The 21,136-nt window shown below is 39.3% G+C and overlaps 1 protein-coding gene across 1 annotated transcript in view; it reads right to left on the bottom strand.

Moving 5' to 3' along the window:
• Positions 1-377: 377 nt before the first annotated feature.
• LOC122088175 overlaps positions 378-21,136 on the bottom strand; it is a 33,913-nt gene continuing 13,154 nt past the window's right edge. The window contains exons 6-10 of the mRNA XM_042657351.1: positions 3,238-3,342; positions 2,852-3,008; positions 2,671-2,747; positions 1,673-1,734; positions 378-1,024 (exon numbers count right to left, since the gene is read on the bottom strand). Coding sequence (XP_042513285.1) covers positions 973-1,024; positions 1,673-1,734; positions 2,671-2,747; positions 2,852-3,008; positions 3,238-3,342 — 453 coding nt within the window. The 3' untranslated portion in view covers positions 378-972. The remainder of the gene's footprint in view (positions 1,025-1,672; positions 1,735-2,670; positions 2,748-2,851; positions 3,009-3,237; positions 3,343-21,136) is intronic.

Here is a 21,136-nt window from a genome sequence, read left to right on the forward strand (position 1 = left end):
AAATAAAATAAATTAAGGGAACCCTGATTTCAGTTGGAAGTTAGTTTTGGTTCTGGCCAGTAACAATGAAATTTGACCCACGGAGTGAGTGAGAACTCAGCTAAGTGAAGAATTTATTTTCAGGATTAGATTCAAGGAAACCTTGCAGAATTGATTTTGGAAGGCTTTGAAGAAATAAAGCCGAGTCTACAAACCAGAAAAAGAGAAAGCTATCCTTGTTCAAAACTCAAGGAAGCTGATGGAATGCTTCTGAATTTCCAAGCCTGGTCACTGCCTCACTGATTGAAGAAAACATTTCAAGAATCCAAGAAAACTTTCTGTTCACCATCCAAAAAGCATCAGTTTGCCCATCAAACCAAAGCAAGAGACCCTTCCTCTGCCACAGAGAATCAAAACCTTCCATTCCTCTTAAAGATTCAATTACAACCTATTTATGAATTCTAAATTATTTCTTTCTTCATCAAACTCATCTGATGAAAATAAAAACCCCTTATCCCAAATGTTTTACTAATGTAATCAAATGAGACACATGCAAAGCCCCAGGTCCACAGTAAACTCAAACCCAAAATAAATTCATGACACATCTAATAAATAAAAAACCCTGGGGCTGTCTGCATCACCTTTTGTTCCAAACTTTTTTCAGAAATTAAATTTCTACTAACAATTGCATTTCACTTTATTGTAGGCCACGTGACACAACCCAGAACCTTGATGTTGCTTCTGTGTTCCTCCCATCAAGCCGAAAATTGACTAGGAGTGCTCCCCACGTCCCCTCAATAATGTATAGTCACGCATATAAAGATCCTTAGTTTCTTTTCAGTGCATACACTTCCAAGTGAGAGTGATAAGTTTTGTGAATATACTTTCCAAGTCTGCCTTTAGGACCACCCTCAAAATTTCCCCCACAGGAACAGATGTAAAAGCCAAACTACCATTTTTTGCCACGAGTCACAATGGTGGGTTCATGAGGACTCACAAACATCGAATTGGTGAAATTTCATCACCAAACAAACAATGAAAGTGCCTAAAAAGCGAGTTCAAAGTGATAAAACTATAAAAATACCACTAGATTTAAATAACATGACATGCATGGAATTGTTGTAATTTTATGGATCTTTGAACTCACTTTCGATCAGTTCCATGCTTTTTTCAAGCTACAATTTGACCAATGAGATGTGCGTGGGGTCCTCTACCACATGGACCAATCCCATGTCAGCCACATCACAAGTTCAAGGGCTTAATGTACCCAAGCTTGATTACTAGAAAAAGTGAATTGAAATTTCACAAGTGCTCCGGTGGTTCAAATCATGCATGAAGTTGGCAGAGACCATCCTAGAATTCAGTAATATATCATTGGCAGAATAAAATGTGGCGTACATCCTATAAGCATTACAAGCTTAGAACACTATAGACATAGCACAAGTCGGTATTACTTTTGTAATCCGAGGGTTGACATTGCAATTGGTTCCAATGCAAGCACTGGAACTAGAGCTCATTAAGATACTGAGCTATGTAACAAGACCTGACGAAGTGAAGGAAAATTAATAGGCCATAGTTGCTTCTGAGCAACCACATACTAAAACAAGAAAAGAGTACAAAATATATTTCAATTACACATATTCACACATATAACCTAGGTACTGCATTGAAAGGTATGTCATTACTCACTCACAATTCCATACACATTAGAAGTCTTTGATCTTTTGACAAAGGACTAGATCCAGCTTTTACCACCTGCAACCATTAAATGAATAATTGATGAGAATACAGTTACTACCCGCTATAACTAAAGGTAAAATTTTAAGATCACACAACAGGAAAGGAAAAAAAAAAATAAAATAACAGCTAGTCACTCAGGAATGAGTCATGACCCAACATGTACATCCATGACCATCAATCAAATCTTCACAGTTGTCAATTAAATGTTTGAAAAGACCGACACAGTGTTCATTAGAATAAAAGAGCTAGTCCATTTTGCTGATTACATACTGAAGCACCATATTTTGGAATATTCATTTAAAAGAGATGAAGTTCGACTGATCTTTGGAAAACAGTTTATACACAGCAAACTGAATGCCACAATAGAAGATGGAGAAACTGGTCTGGGTAATAAAAGGCTATGGATAATAAAGTGAACTACTTGGACAATGAGACAATGGATCCTTTTCCCTTTCCTTTTTTTTTTCCTGATAGGTGCCTTTTCTTTTTTAAGAATAAGAATAAAACATTCAGAGAATGTATACACTTATAAGCATATGACATTAGCATGAAGCTGGATATGTTATGGACAGAGGGGTGGCAATTCACAGGCGACTTCTTTAAAAGGATGGAAGTTAGGAATAGAAATCAAATGGGGTGTCCTTTCCTGTATTATTCGCTTTGTTTTGCTGTAATTTATGTTGCAATTCACTAATTCCCTACATTGAAGTTCACGCTTTTCACCCAAATAAAAGTTCACTGTTTTTGACTTATGTATGAATAAACAGGCTACTCATAAGGAAAGAAAAGAAAATGATATCTAACTTTCCCTCTTTACAGATATTTATTTTAAGTTGCTGGATTCCATCAATAAGCCTTGCTCTCTCAGTACAAAAGGGCAATCAAAGCAAGAATACAAGCATCTGATAAAGGCTTTCTGGTCACCAAATGTCAATGGTTTTGATGCCATACCTCAAAGCCAATTTTTCTGTAGAGTTCCTGGGCAGGGGTGTTGTCAGCATTTACATGAACATATAGTTGCTTCATACCTATTGGAACAATCCAAAATAAAATGAAAAGCTACTAGTCATTAAGGTAAAAAGTTCACCAAATAAAAATGTAACAAACAAACCAGTACAGTGACATAGGATACCTGCTGTGGAAGCAATATCAGTGGCCAAATAAAGCATATTAGATGCGATTCCCTGACGCCGAGCAAATTTTGAAACAGAGACATTTGCAACATAAGCATATTTCTGGGCATCATAAACCTCGTGGCCAGCCACAGAAGCTGAAGATTTCTTGAATTCCTGCAGATAACTAAGTTTATGTCAAAGAAAATTTTCAAAATTAATTAGGAAGTTTAGAATAAGAAGAGAAGAGTATTCGGGGTCATCGTTAAACAGGGAAACATGCCCACTGATATCTACCAAAATATCATGAAAAATTTGTCATTGGAATGTATTCATATTTCACTCTAGATGCCATGTCTTTGCCAGTCATCAACAACAGAGAGGTAAAACAAAATTAAGTGCATACCCCAGGGTATGATTCTCCTAGCAATAATTGCCGGATACTAATATCCAGGGTTCCAACAACACTGTTTAGCACTGTGCGTCTTACATTTTTCTCTTCCTTCTTAACCTGAAACATGTACAAAAGCATTAGTACTAAACCAATCCTATGCACCACCAAATGCACTGCAATGGTAAGTAAAAAAATCTTCCGAGTTCATTAGAGACCTATAACATCTCAAGAATGCTCCTGCAAGTTCATTAATATTAATATTGTAGATTACTGCACCAGTTTCTGGAAATTCAAAGAGGTTCTACATCTCTTTCCATTGCACTTCTTCAAGAAAATGGCCAGATAAAACATCTGTAAAAAATCTGGATTTTCCCCAGTCCCCATTTGAGATGTCAGTAACACAACTGAAAGACGCAGGTAGCATAAATTCAGATAAATACAGTTTCATCATTTCACAACTGACCCACAAACTCCTTCGATAAACATTTTGTCACTATTATAATTCTCCAACAAATCTACCCATAGAATGAAGATGACTTAATATAAACTTGCTTGGTGAAATTGGTACAACAGTGAGGAAACCCATTTTGCAAGCTCATATCTTCTCCACATCTTTTTGCATTTCTTCACTAATAATTTACCACCCACTAAGCAAGCTTTTTTAACAGCAATAAAACGACAGGGGGGAGGCAAAAGATTGAGGGGCATTCTAATCTTACTTTGTAATGGAGCCTCAAATCAAGCATACAAAAGATGGAGGTCCATTTACTCTTTCTTTCTAGTGAAGCCTCAAGTAAAGCTACTGTTGGTCAATTTTTCCAAGAAGAACCCAGTTCAGGTGACATCAATTACTTGCAAGCACCAAAATTCCACACTGCATGACCACAGGCACAGCCATAGGACAATTGAGTGTTGTATACATTGTCGTTGCCCTAACATAAGGGCTCGAGCTTTTGGGATAAACAGTCGTAATATGGTATCAGAGCAGGGAGGTCGAGTGTTAGATAATGCATCAGCGTTCCCTGACACAATTTCCCCTCGGTGCCACATGATGGTGTTTCAGCGTGAGTGTGTCTCACGTGCATGACAGCTTGTGTACAGGCCTGCACATGCAGAAGGTGTTGATATACATTATTGTTGCCCTTACTTAACATCTCGAGCTTTGGGATAAGTGGTCCTAACATTGGATTGGGGGGCAATTGCCTCCCTGAAATTTCTATTTGCTATAATAATATTTTGACACCCTGACATATTGAAATTTTTTTAGTTTTAAATGATGAAGGGAAACTTGGTTTTTGATTGCTAGCTGCTCTCAAGGTTTTCCTTCTTTAGAATATGTTACAATGTGCTTAGAATCCTTATGCAAAATTGTAGAATCAGAATCTTTTGTCTCCATTATCACGATCCTAATCTAAATTCTCTCTATTTGTTTATTTCCAAGAGAAAATGTAATGAAGTGTTGGCATGTTTAGGGTCTAGTGCTCCAATCACCATTTTGTGAGGTGGGGCACCTTTCAGCACAGGAAAGAGCCACCAACGCAATGGTGCAATAGGGTATCAAATGGTTAATCTTGGAAAAGCACACCCACCTTCAATCTACCTTAGATACTGCATTATTTGCAAACCTATCCTTTTGACTCCATGGCCTGACTGTGTATTGCCGACCTATTCCGACACTAAGAGGCAGTGCACCTTCGGAAATCCAAAACTGCTGTGGCTGTCACTGCGTGTAATGCACCAACTCCCCCATGGCGCCTTGGCAGAGGTGACAAAGTCACCTGGTCCCCATTGCCCTCAGGCCTCTTTAGTTCCCCATCTGCCTGGGATCTAGTCACGTCTAGAGGTCCCTTAGCCCCTTGGAAAAAAAATTTGGTTCAAAGGCCACATCCCCCACCACTCCTTCACTGCTTGGTGTGCTCTCTCCAATTGCCTCCTCACCTGGTCTTTTTTAGTTTACAAACACATTCAGATCCCCACTACCAGCTGCCTCCTTTGGAATAGCATTGAAGATGTCGGCCATCTCTTCTTCCACTATCCTTTCACCTCCTCCATGTGGAAGCGTATCCTCCGTTGTTGCTGGCCTTCCAAGAAACATGTTCTTCCCCTTCAAAGAGTGGATTTGGGTTGAAATGACATTTACAGGTAGCTCCACATGGGATACTGCTGGTAAGCTTGCTTTCTGTGCCTCTATCAACCACATCTGGAAGGAACACAATCTTCGTAGATGAACGTCCAATTCTAGATCCTTTGATATAATTTGGAAAGTCATCTTCTTTGATGTTGGTTCTAAACTTGCCACGTTTTGTTCCCCATCAAATTATAAAGGATTGCGCAAGGACCAAGCTCATTGTAGTCTCCTGGGTCTGCCCTCCTCCATTGTGCTCCCCCCCCCTCTTGATTGTTGTGGTTGTAGAAACGCAACCCTAAAATGATGCAGAAGATAATGGAAAAACAAAACAAACAATGCACACAGATTTTACGAGGTTCGGCAAGGTTGCCTACGTCCCCGGTGAGATGAGATCCTGCTTCACTATCAATGGAGAATAGGGTTACAACGCTCGTCCTCACACCTCTCAGTATTGTTTGCATTACAGAGAAAGAAACCCTCGCTACAAATATATAGCGAAAAAACCCTAATCCGGAAAGTACACAATTGCCCTCAAATAAAAAATTCACGCTGGGGCCTCCTGCCCCTTGCAACCCCCACGGCCCGCTAACCGGCTAGCGGGACCACCATCCTGCCTGTCTAGGTGCTGCACCAGTATTCCCTGGATTAAACTGCGACGGAATACAAGACATCATACACCAACAGTGGTTTTGTAGCCTCTTTGTGCTTGTTCACCCCCTCCTTTTTTTTTCTATCTTCCTTTTCCCCTTTCCCTATTGAGATCCTTGATGCAGAATTGATACATCAATTGGGTTTCAAACCCGGTTAATACCTGGCCCATATTATGAGATTATTTAATTCTAATTACCCAGCCTATATTCTGCCCAAGGATAGCTATGGGCCAGCTTTATTTGGGGGAGAATATAACTACAATCTTGCTGATTTGGATGGGGATTAATTCGAGGTCCACCAACTTAAAATTGGAGAGATATTTTCCAGATCTTATGGGCATCAAGCATGCTGATTTCAAGGAGATATTTCCATAATTGAGCCCAGTTGAATTCTGTCCAAGGAATAACTATCAAGCTTGCCTATTTGGGAGGATATCAACCAACAGTTAAGGAAGAAGATAATTCCCAGATCTCGTGGGCCCATGGCCAGCTGGTGGAGAACAAGTGAAGACCAATTTGACAGCTTGCATAGGCTAAAATTTAGGGAGTTTTTCTTCCTTGCATGGGGGGTTCAATAGTTTAAATTAGATTGCTTATGTAATTAGGATTGGATTTGTTGGGAATGTTTCTAGAAGATTTAGAATGCGATTGAATTTATAAATAAAGGCAAATAGGCTGGACAGAGCAGCCAACGATACAGATAAAAGAAGGATCCGGATCCTCTTCATAAAGACCATCGCCCATAGATACCCACTAAACTGACCCGACACCCTCACCTTGACCCAAACCTTAGTCCTCTACTTACCTATACTCTTATGTACATGTCCATTCACAGCCTTTTCAATTACTTCCCCAGGCTCATCTCAGGGTAGCAAGTCACAAGCTCCCTTGATGACTGTCTCAAATCACCTGAAGCAGCGACTCTCGCTGTTGATACTTTCTCAGTGAACTCCATGACATCAAGAGGCAGGCATGACATACTGTGGCAAAGAGATCGGACATTCTCCCAAATCAGTTGCAAAGAAGTCCCTATGAGGTTCCTGTCCTCCCCCTGCCCGATCTAGAAGACTGCACAGTGCACACCCCATCATGAGTTGAGGTTCCTGTCCTCCCCCAGCCCGTTCTAGAAGACTGCACGGTACACACCACATCACGAGTTGGACTAAGAAAGAACAAAGGCAGAAGAAGAACAAACTAAATAGTCAAAAGGATTGTCGGATCATTCGATTTCATTTCTGGTGTAAGGGTTTAGGGTCCAAAAGGCAGAGACTTTCAAGGGAGTGGCGACGATGGAAGAGACAGGGACCAACATGCACTTGTCCAAATCGAAGCTTTGATCGGAGTCCTAGGAGAGTTGTTCAATGATGTAGGCGATGATATCAAGTATGCTAACTATGTCGATAAAGTGCTTATGGGTTTCAGTCAAGGTGACGGTGTTCGGTCGGTTTAGTGGGTAAAAACGAGGAATCTCTTCTCAACCGTTGTCGTGCAAATGGTTTCTATGGGCATTCTATGGTCAATGGCCTCTATGGAGAGCATCCAGATCCAGAAAAGAAAGTATTCTCAATGTAGGAATGGATTTGACAACCAAACCAGACCCAAGACTGCAGGATTTTATAAACCAGAGAACAACCAATAATCACCCAAAATTAGGCAGCAAACAACAGTCCAGAAGTAAAAGTCAAACAGTCCTTGTAAACCAGAATTTTCAAACCTAGAATTTGGAATTTCTGAAACAGAGATTACACCAAACAAATAGACTAACCAGCAGTAGGTATAGAGTACCAGATAAGCCACAATCAGAAACAAATACCACAGGAGCAGGTAAGTCAAACCAGATCTGAAATCTGGGCAGAAACACAGTTGGCCAGAAGTATTTAACACCTCAGATCAGACAAACCCATGGTCTGATTGGTCCCAAATTAAGGTCAAACCTCCCTCTTAATAAACCCAACAATCAATCAAAAGGGGAGGGCGATCGGATGGCTGGATCTTCAGAACAATATAGGGGCAGCAGGAGAGAAACTTGAGATTTCCAGAACCAGAAATCAAAAGCAGTTTAGATCCCTTACCTGGTTTGAAGAACCTTGCAATTAACTTTTAAAAGAAATAAAGAATAGTTGAAGAGACCTCTTGGACTTCACGCCGCAAAGAGTCAATTGGATCAAACACCAATTCCTTCAGCCTTGATCAAACACAAGACAACTTTTCATGAAGAAGACAATAGCAACAGCCATTAATTTTTTTTATCAAAATCATTCTAGGCTTTTAAGAACCTCCTCTTCTTTATTTATAATGTTAATGGGGGAGGGAATTACAAAATAAAAGGTTCCTCAAAAAGAAAACCAAATATTCTCCTAATACAATAATTACCAAAAACTGAAATTAGAAACTAGTTGAAAAATAAAACTAACTACTAATGACTTGACTCAATTAACAACTTGACTCCTAAGGAAACAAATATAACTTAAATCAAGCCCAATTAAAAAGGAAACTAATGAAAATGGAAACTAACTAATAATCCCGTACTCAATCTTAGAGCCCACCTTTTAGACCCATAAAAGTGGTCTATTACACTCAAAACACATGGGATCAAAGGCCTAACATGTATGGAACCCAACCCTAGGCTTATTCCTAATAAAACAAGCCTATTTTGGTAATTAATCTGCATCAAATCTCTCCATCTTAAAAAAATTCGTCCTCGAATTTTGCAGTGATGTGAGGGAAACAACATGTCAGTAGTAGCTTTGACCATTCCCAAACAAAACTCTGGTTGCTTGTAAACTTGTGGAATGTAGTCTTCAAGGTGTGGAGCTTTCTCTTCAACGAACCATGATGGCATAACAAACTCTATATGCTCAACCTCTGAATCAATACCAACTGTGAATGTCGCGTGTATAGAGTCGTCAATGTTGATAACCTTCTAATCAAGGGTTGGAGGAACAAGCTCTTCCTTGTCATCATGAATCTCAAAGACTTGTTATGGAGTGATCTCAACCACTACCGCATCTTCCACCGCTTCAGTCTTGTCTACTATGCTCTCTTCAATGTAGAACTTTTCAGTTGAATCTTCTATCTCTTGACCTTCTGTCTTTGAAGCTTCAAGAACCATCTCTTCAATGTGAACCTTGACTTCAAGTTCTTTTGGTTTAAATAGAGGTAACTTCACTTCACATAGAGGAGTTGTGGCTCTTGGGGGTGTTGAAGTGTTAGGTTTAGTGGCTGAAAAATTCTTCTTAACCTCCCTAGCTTGGTAACCAAACCTTCTACCTAGCTGTGCTATAAGTTCCTCTGCTCGAAGAGCCTTGTCAAAGCAATCTCTCACTGTATACACATCAGCAACACCAATTTCTCTCTTAATTTCAGCTCGTAATCCCACTCGAAACTGAGAAAGTAATTGCCTCTCATTCTTCCTAATGCCTATGCAAGAATAAAGTGCATCAAACTTATTCATACACTCCACCACAGTCATATTTCCCTGACGAAGAGAGTTCAATTGGTCTTGTATACGAGCTCTGAAATTACATGGCAAGTACTTATCAGATAGTTCTTGCTTCATCTCTTCCCATGTAGTAGGTTCTCTACCACGGTCCTCCAGTTCATACTCATAGGTTCTCCACCAATCACGGGCAGCCTCAACTAGCTTGGCACGAGCTAGTTTCATCTTCTATTCCTCAGGTAACTCATGATAGTCAAAATAGTTATCTAGTGCCACTACCCAATCATAGAACAATTGGGGATCATATCTCCCATCAAACTCCTTCAGATCGAGCTTGACCTTCTGTGAATCTCCAGAATACCTCTGTTGCACGAAACACAGTTTCAAAATATCCTCTTACATGCTCTTCAACAGTAGGTTGTGCTATCATAAGCCTTTGTGGTGCTCTCAGATTTGGGTTTGCTCTCCTGTTAGTCAACTGAGCAACTACATTCAATGGGATTTCTACTTTGGGTGTTGTAGGTGAATCACCAGTAGGCTGTTGTGGTGGGGTCTCTTCATCCAACAACCTGGCATCCAATTCAACCTTCAATTCAGTCCGTAAGGCTTGTTGTTCAGCCTTCATCTCAGTCCTCATAGTCTATAGCATCTCCATAAGAGAAGCTAGGGTGGGGGTGTTGTTCCCAGCCATGCTCTGATACCACTTAATGTAGGAATGGATTTGACAACCAAACCAGACCCAAGACTACAAGATTTTATAAACCAGAGAACAACCAATAATCACCTAAAATTAGGCAGCAAACAACAGTCCAGAAGTAAGAGTCAAACAGTCCTTGTAAACTAGAATTTTCAAACCTAGAATTTAGAATTTTAGAGATTACACCAAACAAATAGACTAACCAGCAGCAGGTATAGAGTACTAGATAAGCCACAATCAGAAACAAATACCACAGGAGCAGGTAAGTCAAACCAGATCTAAAATCTGGGCAGAAACACAGTCAGGCAGAAGTATTTAACACCTCAGATCAGACAAACCCATGGTCTGATTGGTCCTAAATTAAGGTCAAACCTCCTTCTTAATAAACCCAACAATCAATCAAAAGGGGAGGGCCATCGGCTGGCTGGATCTTCAGAACAATATAGGGGGCAGCAGGAGAGAAACTTGAGATTTCTAGAACCAGAAATCAAAAGCAGTTCAGATCCCTTACCTGGTTTGAAGAACCATGCAATTAACTTTGAAAAAAAAAAGAAAGAAAGAATAGTTGAAGAGACCTCTTGGACTTCACGCCGCAAATAGTCAATTGGATCAAACACCAATTCCTTCAGCCTTGATCAAACACAAGACAATTCTTCATGAAGAAGACAATAGCAACAACCATTAATTTTTTTTATCAAAATCATTCTAGGATTTTAGGAGCCTTCTCTTCTTTATTTATAATGTCAATGGGGGAGAGAATTACAAAATAGAAGGTTCCTCAAAAAGGAAACCAAATATTCTTCTAATACAATAATTACTAAAAACTGAAATTAGAAACTAACTGAAATTAGAAACTAGTTGAAAAAGGAAACTAACTACTAATGACTTGACTCAATTAACAACTTGACTCCTAAGGAAACAAATATAACTCAAATCAAGCCCAATTAAAAATGAAACTAATAAAAATAGAAACTAACTAATAATCCCGTACTCAATCTTAGAGCCCTTCTTTTAGACCCATAAAAATGGTCTATTACACTCAAAACTCATGGAATCAAAGGCCTAACATGTATGGAACCCAACCCTAGGCTTATTCCTAATAAAACAACCCTATTTTGGTAATTAATTTGCATCAATTATGGTTTGACAGCCATGAATGCTGTGAGATGCAGTAGGCAAAAGAGGCCCAAGGGTGAGATGCCCAGGAGAGAGGAGAGGCGCTCAATCTAAATCTATCCTATCTACTTCTACACTCTTTTATTTTCTTTTCAGTTTCTATTTTATTGTTCTGTGATGTAACACACCTGAGAAGCCATTATTGCCACCGAACATCAGAAGACTGCATTGTTGAAGTCCCTTCGAGTTCTGATTGAAGACACAAACCCACACCTTGCAGCTCTGTTAGTAGGATTTTTAATACAGCAGATTACAGACCCCTGGATTTCCATATCAGTTCATTAGCTTCTGCCCAAGTTTTGATATTCATTCAGTCTTCGGTTTGACCACAGATTTGAAGAGTTATTCATTCCAGAAAGATAGCCAACCCCATTGAGATGGGATAAGGCTGAGTTTGCTGTTGTATTCAACTGGGAATGATCCTGCTGTGGAATTAGTCCTAATTGTCTATTGGAAAATGCTTCTACATTAATCCTTGTCGATTCTCTCCATAGTTGCCTAGGCGTCCAGGCAAATTGGTCACCTGTTTTTTTTCCCTCTCCTGCACCTTGGGTAGCCTAGATGCCGTGACAACTATGATTCTCTCTCTTCTATGGTAATGAATTTTTTATTCACCCAATATATATATATATATATATAGGCTAGCTTTGAGCAGATGTTTGATCAGATAAAGTCAAAGCTTCTGGGTTACCCCAGTTTCTTCTCTGTCTTCTTCCGGAAAGGAAGAACCCTGATGTCTATGGTGAGATGATTTTCCTCATACAGTGCACCTTAGGGTGTAATACGTCAGGTAGACAGCCGGTACCTCATTACAGTCTGTCGTTATAAGCCTGTAGCTAATTTGTAGGGGTGCATCAGATTGACAACCAGCACTTAGTATAATTATACATAACCCGTCAATCTTTTTGCATAGATCTTTGCGTTCGTTCTTGCCTGGAATCCCCATGTAACCGACCCCATTAAGTTGGGATAAGGTTTTAGATGTTTTTTTATTGTTAAGCCTAAATTTTAACCCATAAAGAGGTTTGAAGATATTAGACAAGATTAGTAAAAGTTTAGAGTTTGACTTGGATTATAATCTTAATAGCGTTCTAATAGTTCTGTTTTGAGTCAACTTAAGTGATGCAGTTGCACAATGGACTTAGAGAAAAAAAAAATCTTTTGATTTGATTCTCTTTGGATTTAGAAACAATTTCTTTTGTATTATTTAGTTTCTAATTTTAGATTAGTTTCCATTTTCAAGTAGTTTCCATTAAGTGTTTGATTTTTTCCTTTATATTAGTCATGTAATGGATGAACTCGGTAGTGAGATTTTGAAGTTTTGAATTTTGAGAATTGAATGGTGTTTCCAGGTTTGAAACCATGGTTGCAGTGAGCTGCCATTAGCTTCCCTTCCCCTGATCATCTTCTCCTCTTCCCTCTCTTATCTTCTTCTTCTTTTCTGTTTCTAATTTTGTGACTGCCCCTCCTTACCAGAAAGCCCCTATTTCTGGCAGTATTTCCAGCCTTGTTCAAGTTCTTAGATCTCCTTAGTGCGTGATCTGCTGGGGCTGAAGTTTTGATCGAAGGTAGCCCTCCCCTTGGCGACATAAATCCTAGAGTATCTCCTCCGAAGCTTGGTTTTTTCTGTGAAGAAATCCAAACCAGATTCAGATCTGAGTTTTACCAACGCCAAGTCCAGTTGCAGGTTCAATCACATTCAGATCTGGGCTGTCGAGGTCTTGCGGTGCTGGATTCATAAATGACCTGCTGCATCGACCTTTCCTTTGAAGGTACAGGCCAAGCCGAGGCCTAGCTGAGAAGCCCTCTCAAACTGAAGTGTCTCCCCATCGCCTGCCCTGCTTATGATCTAAGGTAGAAGACAACACAATTGTGAGTTGTCCCTTTTTCTATCTTTTAAGTCTGATTTACCATTATGCCCTTCTTTTGGTCTCTAATTATCTCATATCCTTATTCTTATTTCACTTCCTAGTTTACCCCACCAAATAATCATTAATTCCCTTTAAGTCCTATCTCCCACATAGCTCATTAACTAATCTGGTTATTTACAATTCTGCCACCCCCTTGATAACTTCAGCTTAATTACAATTCTGCCATTTAGTTGAAGCTTTATTTCAATACAATTGTTATTGGGTGTTGCCTTTGTTTTATGGAGTGTTTAAGTGGGCCCTAAGCGATCCGATTTCAGTCTATTGGAATCCGGTTCGGCATCATTAAGTCAACAAGAGAATGATTAAGATAACAATGGTGAGTTTGGTTAGAAAATTTTAAGGCCTTATATAAATGAAATAACCCGCACTTCCATTAAGCGTGGTTTGAGTAAAGAATCTTGAGAGTTTTGGAGGTGTTGAACTGTGGATACAGGACTGGTATTCCATATCTGATATTCTGATCAATTACTTATCAGGTTGATTGGTCCTTTCTATTCTTCTTATTCACTGATTCTAATATTTTCCTCCAACTATTCTCAATGTAAGACCAGTTCACAATAGTCAACTAGACACTAGTCTCACAGAATGACCACTATATGTCAGTATGAATCAGATTACAGTAAGTACCAGATAATAACCTGACTGAATACTCTAGCAGAAAATAAATAGCATAATAAACAAACCCGTGGGACACCCAATAATGTTAATAAAACTCAGTCTGATGCTTGGTCACAGGGAACAAAGCACAAGACCAGAACTGGTCTATCAAAGACAGGAAACTAGGGTTCAAGAAACCAGAAATCAATAACCATTAGTCAACGGTCAACAAACTTGGATGGGTCTTATATTCATAGTTGTCATGGCGTTGCCGACGCCTAGGCGGCGATTTGGCATCTCGGCAGAAAAAAGAGGTCATGGCGGTCCTACGATTTGTGTGTCTCACAATTGGCAGTCGCCATTGGATGCTAGGCGTCGACATGGCGCCGCCATGGACGCCAGACCACGACTTATTCACTAGGCGGTCGACTTTCTGTATTTTTTTTCTTTTTTACTAACAATATTTTGTTTATTATATTTTAATTGGCAGCATAAAATTAAAACACTCGAGGCCCGACATTTCTCAAATCCAAATTACCAAAAGAACCAAAAAACCCTCGAGCTCAAACTCTCAAAGAGACCAAAACCCTCGAACCAGCAGCCACCGCCTGCAACTTCTTCTTCTTCTCCTTCTTCGGCAGCAAGAGCGACAACAACCTGCGACGTCTTCTCCTTCTCAGCAGCAAAAGTGACTATAACCAGCAACCAGAAGCCATTGCTTGCGACGTCTTCTCCTCCGGCAGCAAGAGCGACAACAGCCAGCAGCCACCGCCTGCGACATCTTCTCCTCTGGCAGCAAGAGCGACAACCAGGTAAGGGCCCCACCTGCGAGTCTGCAACTTCGATCTTTCTCCTCCTTCTGATCTTTTTCTCTGTTCTAGTTCTTTTTTTTTTTTTATGCAGCTCTCCTCCTTCTATTTTCTGCTCCGGTTGGTTATTCTCTGCAACTTTTGCCCTCTAATTCTCTTCTCTTCTGCGTTGAATCGTTGATAGTCAAACTTTGAAAAATATAAAATCGCCGAGCCAAAAACCAATTATATCGGGGGTTCCTCTACTGAGTAGTCAAAATATCGCCGATGCTTCGTCTTTGACGATTGTCTTACTTCAGTCCAGTGGGCTACAAAATACAGAGAATGGTAAGATCTCCCTGTTGGCTGTAGCCCTCTCTGAACAACACAGCCAAACTGAGCTAAAGAGATAGAAGAGAAAGCTAATGGAGCATGAGAGGATTGACAAGGTTCAGGACCTCAGGTATGGTTCTGCTTGCAGAATATAGTAATCAATGAAACCCATCTCTTAATTTTTCTTTTTCTTTTGATGCGACGTTAGCAGAGCCATACTTTCTTGGTGATTGAGTTTCTCTTTGATTTTTTCAGTTTCAGTACCTTCTATTATTTGTTTTTTGGTGGGTTGAAAGCAATGCAGGAATTATCATATGGTTTTAGATGGATTCAAGTCCTTTTTCTGTTCTTTTTTGTTTTAGCCTTTTAGATGTTTATGATACATTTTCCTCTTTAGTTGTATATCTAGTTATCTACTATCTAGAGCTTGATCTGAAGGTGGGAAATCATATATTTTAGATTGCTGGAAAAAAAAAAATATAAGAACTTGACAAATGACAATGGTCTTGGTTGTGTTAAGTGAAATGATGAAGTTGGATTTGTAAGTGTTTGATTGTTTTCTTTTTTATGTTATCATGTTAATGTTATTAGTTAACACTTAACATACTTTGTTACTCTGTTTTGTAACTTGTAGGATAATAAGACTGTAGGAGTTCATAATGAATGGTACTATTGGTAGTAGTAGTGGGGGTGATAATATAAGCACGGCTGCATATGATCCATCCAAAGACCCAACCAGGAAGGCCAAATCAAATGACCCTAGGTGGAAGTATGGATATTGGCCTGACCTTTCAGACAAAAACCTTGTTAAATGCACTCTTTGTGGAAAAAACCTCAAGTGTGGAATTAAAAGGTTAAAGCAACATTTGGTGGGTGGATATGGAGATGTTGCTAAGTGTACCAAGACAATTGTAGCGGTTGCTACAGAGATGAATGCAACTCTTATGCGCAATAAGAAGAAAAGGATGCAAGACATTTTGGATGATGATGATGATGATGTTGATGCTGGTGCTAGTGCTGGTGTTGGTGCTAGTGCTGATGTGGATGTTGATATAGAAGTTGAAGGTCAAAGACAATCTAGTAGGACTCCTTCTACAACCTCTAGACTTATTCCTAGCTCTAGGACAGCTGCTAAGAAAAAGAAAATAGTCATTCAGCCATAAGTAAGGGACCCCATGGATGCTCATGTTAGACGGACTCCTAAGCAAGTGGTTGCTGAGACGCATCTTAAACGTAGTACTCAGACTACTATAGAGAACCGGTTTAGATCAGCGGAAGAAAAAAAGAGAGTTGATAATCACATTGTTGACTGGGTTTATCAGTGTGGTATTCCATTCAATGCTCTTAAGTCAATGAGGTTTGAGGTGATGGTGGAATCTATTGCACAGTACAGGTCAGGATATAAACCCCCAAGTTATCATGAAGTGAGAGTGCCATTGTTAAAGGCAAGAAAGGATAGAACTACAGAGATGAAGAATAAATATGAAGAGTATTGGAAGCAGTATGGGTGCACTCTAATGACTCATGGGTGAACGGATAAAAGAGGAAGGCATGTAATCAATTTCCTCATTAACTGTCCAGAGGGGACTTATTTTATGGAATCTATTGATGCATCTAGTATATCTCAAACTGCAGAGAAGCTGTTTGAATTGATTGACAACAAAGTTCAAGAAATTCGTGAGGACTGTGTTGTGCAAGTTGTGTCAGATAATGCATCGGCTTATAAATTAGTCGGTACAATACTGATGCAGAAGAGGACAAAGCTATATTGGACTCCTTGTGCAGCACATTGCATTGACCTGATGTTGGAGGAAATAGGATTCTTGAAATCTAATAGGAATGTGATAAGGCAAAAAAAGTAACCAGTTCATCTACAGGCACACACGCATTCTTGATGCAATGAGGGCTAGAACAAATGGGAGGGATCTTGTGAGGACAGCAGCTACTAGATTTGCAACTGCATTTCTGACACTTTAAAGCTTGTTAAAACATAAAGATGACTTAAGACATTTGTTTATTTTTTAAGAATGGACTAGTTCTAATTTAGCAAAGACTGAGGCTGGGAAGAAAGTGGTTGAGACGGTGTTTGCTGTAGCATTTTGGAATGGCGTGTAAAATTGTCTTAGAGCTTCAAAGCCACTTCTTACTTTCTTGAGGATTGTGGATGGTGATGAGAGGCCTTCTATGCCTAAGGTTCAATTTGCCATGGATGAGGTAAAAAAGAAAAGAAAATAAAATAAAATTTTGGAGATAGAGAAAGGCAATACAAGAAAGTGTTAGATATTGTTAACAAGCGTTGGGAGATTCAGATGGGGCGTCCTTTGTATGGAGCAGCACTACTTCGTAATCCTGACAAATTTTTTTCTTATAAGGAAGGTGATGATGGTGGCTACCAAATTATATCTTCTCTACGGCTTGCATTTAATGAAGTCATTGAAAGAATGATACATGAACCAGCTTTACAAGACAAGACAAATACTCAAGCTACTTTGTATAGATATTCTCGAGGTGGTTTTGCCTCGGATATAGCGATTAGATCACGGGCAACCATGAGTCCTAGTAAGTACATTGTTCAGTTGTTTTGTTTGTCTGTTTGTGTGATATATTAAATATTAATCTAGCTATTTTTATATATACTTATTTTTTATAGTTACTTGGTGGGGTTCATTTGGAGGTCATGCTTTCAAGCTTTCTAAGGTTGCAAAACGTATTCTAAGGCTTTGTTGCTCCTCTTCTGGTTGCGAGCGCAACTGAAGCACATTTGAGTTTGTAAGTAGCTGGGTATTACATCTATTTCATAGTTTAGACTTTGTATTTTTGGAACAATAACTTTGTTTGTTGTTCTCTATTGTTTATGAATTCAAATTCATACCAAGAAGAGGAATAGGCTAGAACATCAACGTTTGAATGATCTAGTCTATGTTTAATACAATCGCCGCCTAGAAGAAATGTTTCAACAAAGGCGTCTCGATAAAAGAAATTATGATCCACTTGTGCTTGACGAACTAGATTGGAGTAGTGAGTGGATGAATGACGAGCAAGAGGATGATGTAGTCCATCCTGATGTTGATCTCATATGGGACGTTGCTGGTAGAGCAATGGGGGCAACAATGGAGGGGGCCCAATCAACCCAGGAGAGCTCAATTATCAACCTCTAGAGGAAATATATGCTACACATGCCGTGGTAGACGGAGGGCTGCTGGGGAGTCATCAAAATCAAATGGGGAAGAAGATTTGGAAGAAGAGGATGATGTGAATGATGACTTGGATGTCATAGATAACTTTGGTGAAAATGCAAATGCTTCTAGTGGACAACAAAGGAATCTGTCATCTGCTGATTTGTTGGATGATTATGATGATTAAGTTATTTGTGTTTGACTGTTTTAGTGTTTGGATTTTATGTATTGTTTAAACTAACTTGAACTTTGAACTTAGATGATTAGTTAAGTTTTCTGTTTTTATTTTATGTTGAGTTCATTTGCTATCAAGCTTCATTGCTTCAGTTAGTCATTAATAGCTTAACAGGTTATCCACTTATCTTATCATTTGATCTATTCTTAGGTTTCCAAATATATATCTCTAATTCATATATGATATATTGACATATATACCTTTTACTTTGTTCAGGATCTCACTCACTTCCAATTATTGCTTTCAAGCTTCAGTCACTGGTTAGCCTTTTACTTTTTACTTTTGTGTGATGTACATGTTGATTTTTTATGACTTGATAAGTGATGACTTGATGTATAACTGTGTAAGTCAATAATTTATGTTGATTTTTTATGACATGATATGGCTATGTTGATTTTTTGATGATTTGATGTTACTTAATGTTTGTTTTATATGTTATAGGGTATATATTCTAGGCTTGTAGCATGCTAAATAACTTTAAAAAATAGGGAAAATAAAAAAGTAGCATACTAAATAATTTTAGAAAATAGAAAAAATAAAAAATGACACACGGGCGATTTGACCGCCATGGCAATGCCAAAACGGGCTATTCATCGCCAAATCGATTAACCACCCCTCCACCGCCTTGGATCGATTTGACGCCGTGGCAACTATGCTTATATTCCCTCAAAACCTTAGAGCCCAAGTTAGTGGCTAGATTCTGTGATATGAAGGTGATTCCAAAATTAGAAAGTAAACTCAGATTTAGTAAGTATCTATTGCAGAGATCTTGGACCAATGGATGGTCCTGAAATTGCAATCAAAGGGCAGGTCTGGGGTGTTGATTTGATCTTCAAATATGGGCAGCAGTTGATGGTTTGATTGGAAGAACTTGGAACTCGAATTACTGAAGGAGAAAACCAGTTCAGGTGAACCGCAAGGTGTGTTACCACCTCTTTAACCAGCAACTGATGAGGCAATTCCCAAGCACTCGTGCAGCAACACAACACCTTCAATTGGAGCTCAGATAAGCTACAACTCTCAGAACAAAAAAACACAGACACAGTTTATCAATTGGGAGATGGGAGAAGACGACAGGAAAGGATAGAAGGTTAGATCGAGTCTCTCACTCTCATCAAGGCATCCCGCCTTCATGGTCTCTCACCTCACTGTTTCTCACAGCCATTAGCATAAGCTATAATCATCAACTTCATCAAATCATGAGGAGGACCCAATAAATACATTACATATATAGACATATAGTGAAAGTTGCTTAAATAAAAAAGAAAACATATAATCTAGAAAGTCCCTTACAAGCAATATTAAGACTTCTAGACCAAGTAGCTTTACTTCCTAATCCATGATACTTCAAAATACAAAGTAAATAAAACAAAATAACAATTAACTGTCCCCCACGATTCTGGTTTTGAGTGAACCAGTAAAACCCAACCCATGGCTGGTTGGCCTAAAGGCCCATCGAACCAAGGCTCCTAACTAGTACGAGGGGCTGGTTCTCAAGGTTCCTGCAGCTGTACTTCAGGCCCAGGAACCATCTACATCACTTCTATTTCTCCCTAATTTCTTCTAATAAAATTCTTTTCCATACTGGATAGTATTTTATGCATTATAACTAAAAGCTGATTTATGCATTATAACTAAAAGCTGATTTATGCATTATAATTAAAAGCGGACCTCGAAGCAATGGTAAGGTTGCTCCATTGAGACCTAGTGGTCGCAGATTCGAGTTGGGAAACAGCCTCTCCGCAAAGCGCAGGTAAGACTGTGTACACTATGACCCTCCCCAAACGCCACAATGGCAGGAGCCTCGTGCACTAGGTACGGCTCTTTTAGGAAATGGAGTTTTTATGTGCTCAGACTTCAGATCCAACAGCCAAACCCTATACTCAAAAATCAAAACACAAGAGGAAAGTTTGGATTTTTTTTTTTTTTTCCATTTTTTACTTCCATCTGTATGAAATGAAGAGAGGGTATTCTTTTCAACTCTTTAAAAAATGCAAAGGTGAAGATCAAGTAAGAAAGGAAACCATATACTGTATTCTCTAAGCTAGAAATCTTTGGAATGAGAATTGTTGGTGGCACCTAAGAAACCCTCACCCTAATTACAGAAATTAGGGCTCAATGCAAAGACTGAAATAGGGCAGAAAAGGAAGGGGTTGATTGCTATTGTTGGTTAAGGCTAGAAAGGGTTTTCTAACAGGAATAAAAGAAACTGATTGCCCAGAGGTGAGACCTGAGACAACAACACAAAAAAGGGAAGAAAAAAAGGTAGGACTGTAATTAGGACAAGGGTAGGGCCCCGTTGGGAGAAACTGTCATCTCACAAACCAGAGCTCTGATGGAGATGAAACTGGAAACGTAATGCGATGGTTTAGTGGACAAATCTCACGGAAAGCAGATGGATACAGGGTGCAATAGGGCTGTTGTTTGCAGCAGAACAGGGATGGGTGCTAGTTGAACATGGAATCAGGGTTGGGATGAAGGATTAATAGATAGATTTATGAGGGATAAGTGAGCAATGAGCAGGGATGATGGTGAGGATTCAGACAAACAGATCAGAATCTAATAAGATGATATGAGAAGTTACAGGTTGTAGAAAAATGGCATGAAAAAAGAGCAACCACAGAGCTTGGAAAACTAAGGTAAAACTTACCTGATCAATGGGTAATATCATGGGGACTTGCAGGACCAAAGAGCAGCAATACAGCGCATAATAGTTCAGACTCACCTAAAGGCATTGGGATTCCACCCTCTCAGCCCAAGT

Source organism: Macadamia integrifolia, chromosome 9 (genome assembly GCF_013358625.1).
Source record: "Macadamia integrifolia cultivar HAES 741 chromosome 9, SCU_Mint_v3, whole genome shotgun sequence".
NCBI lineage: Eukaryota > Viridiplantae > Streptophyta > Magnoliopsida > Proteales > Proteaceae > Macadamia > Macadamia integrifolia.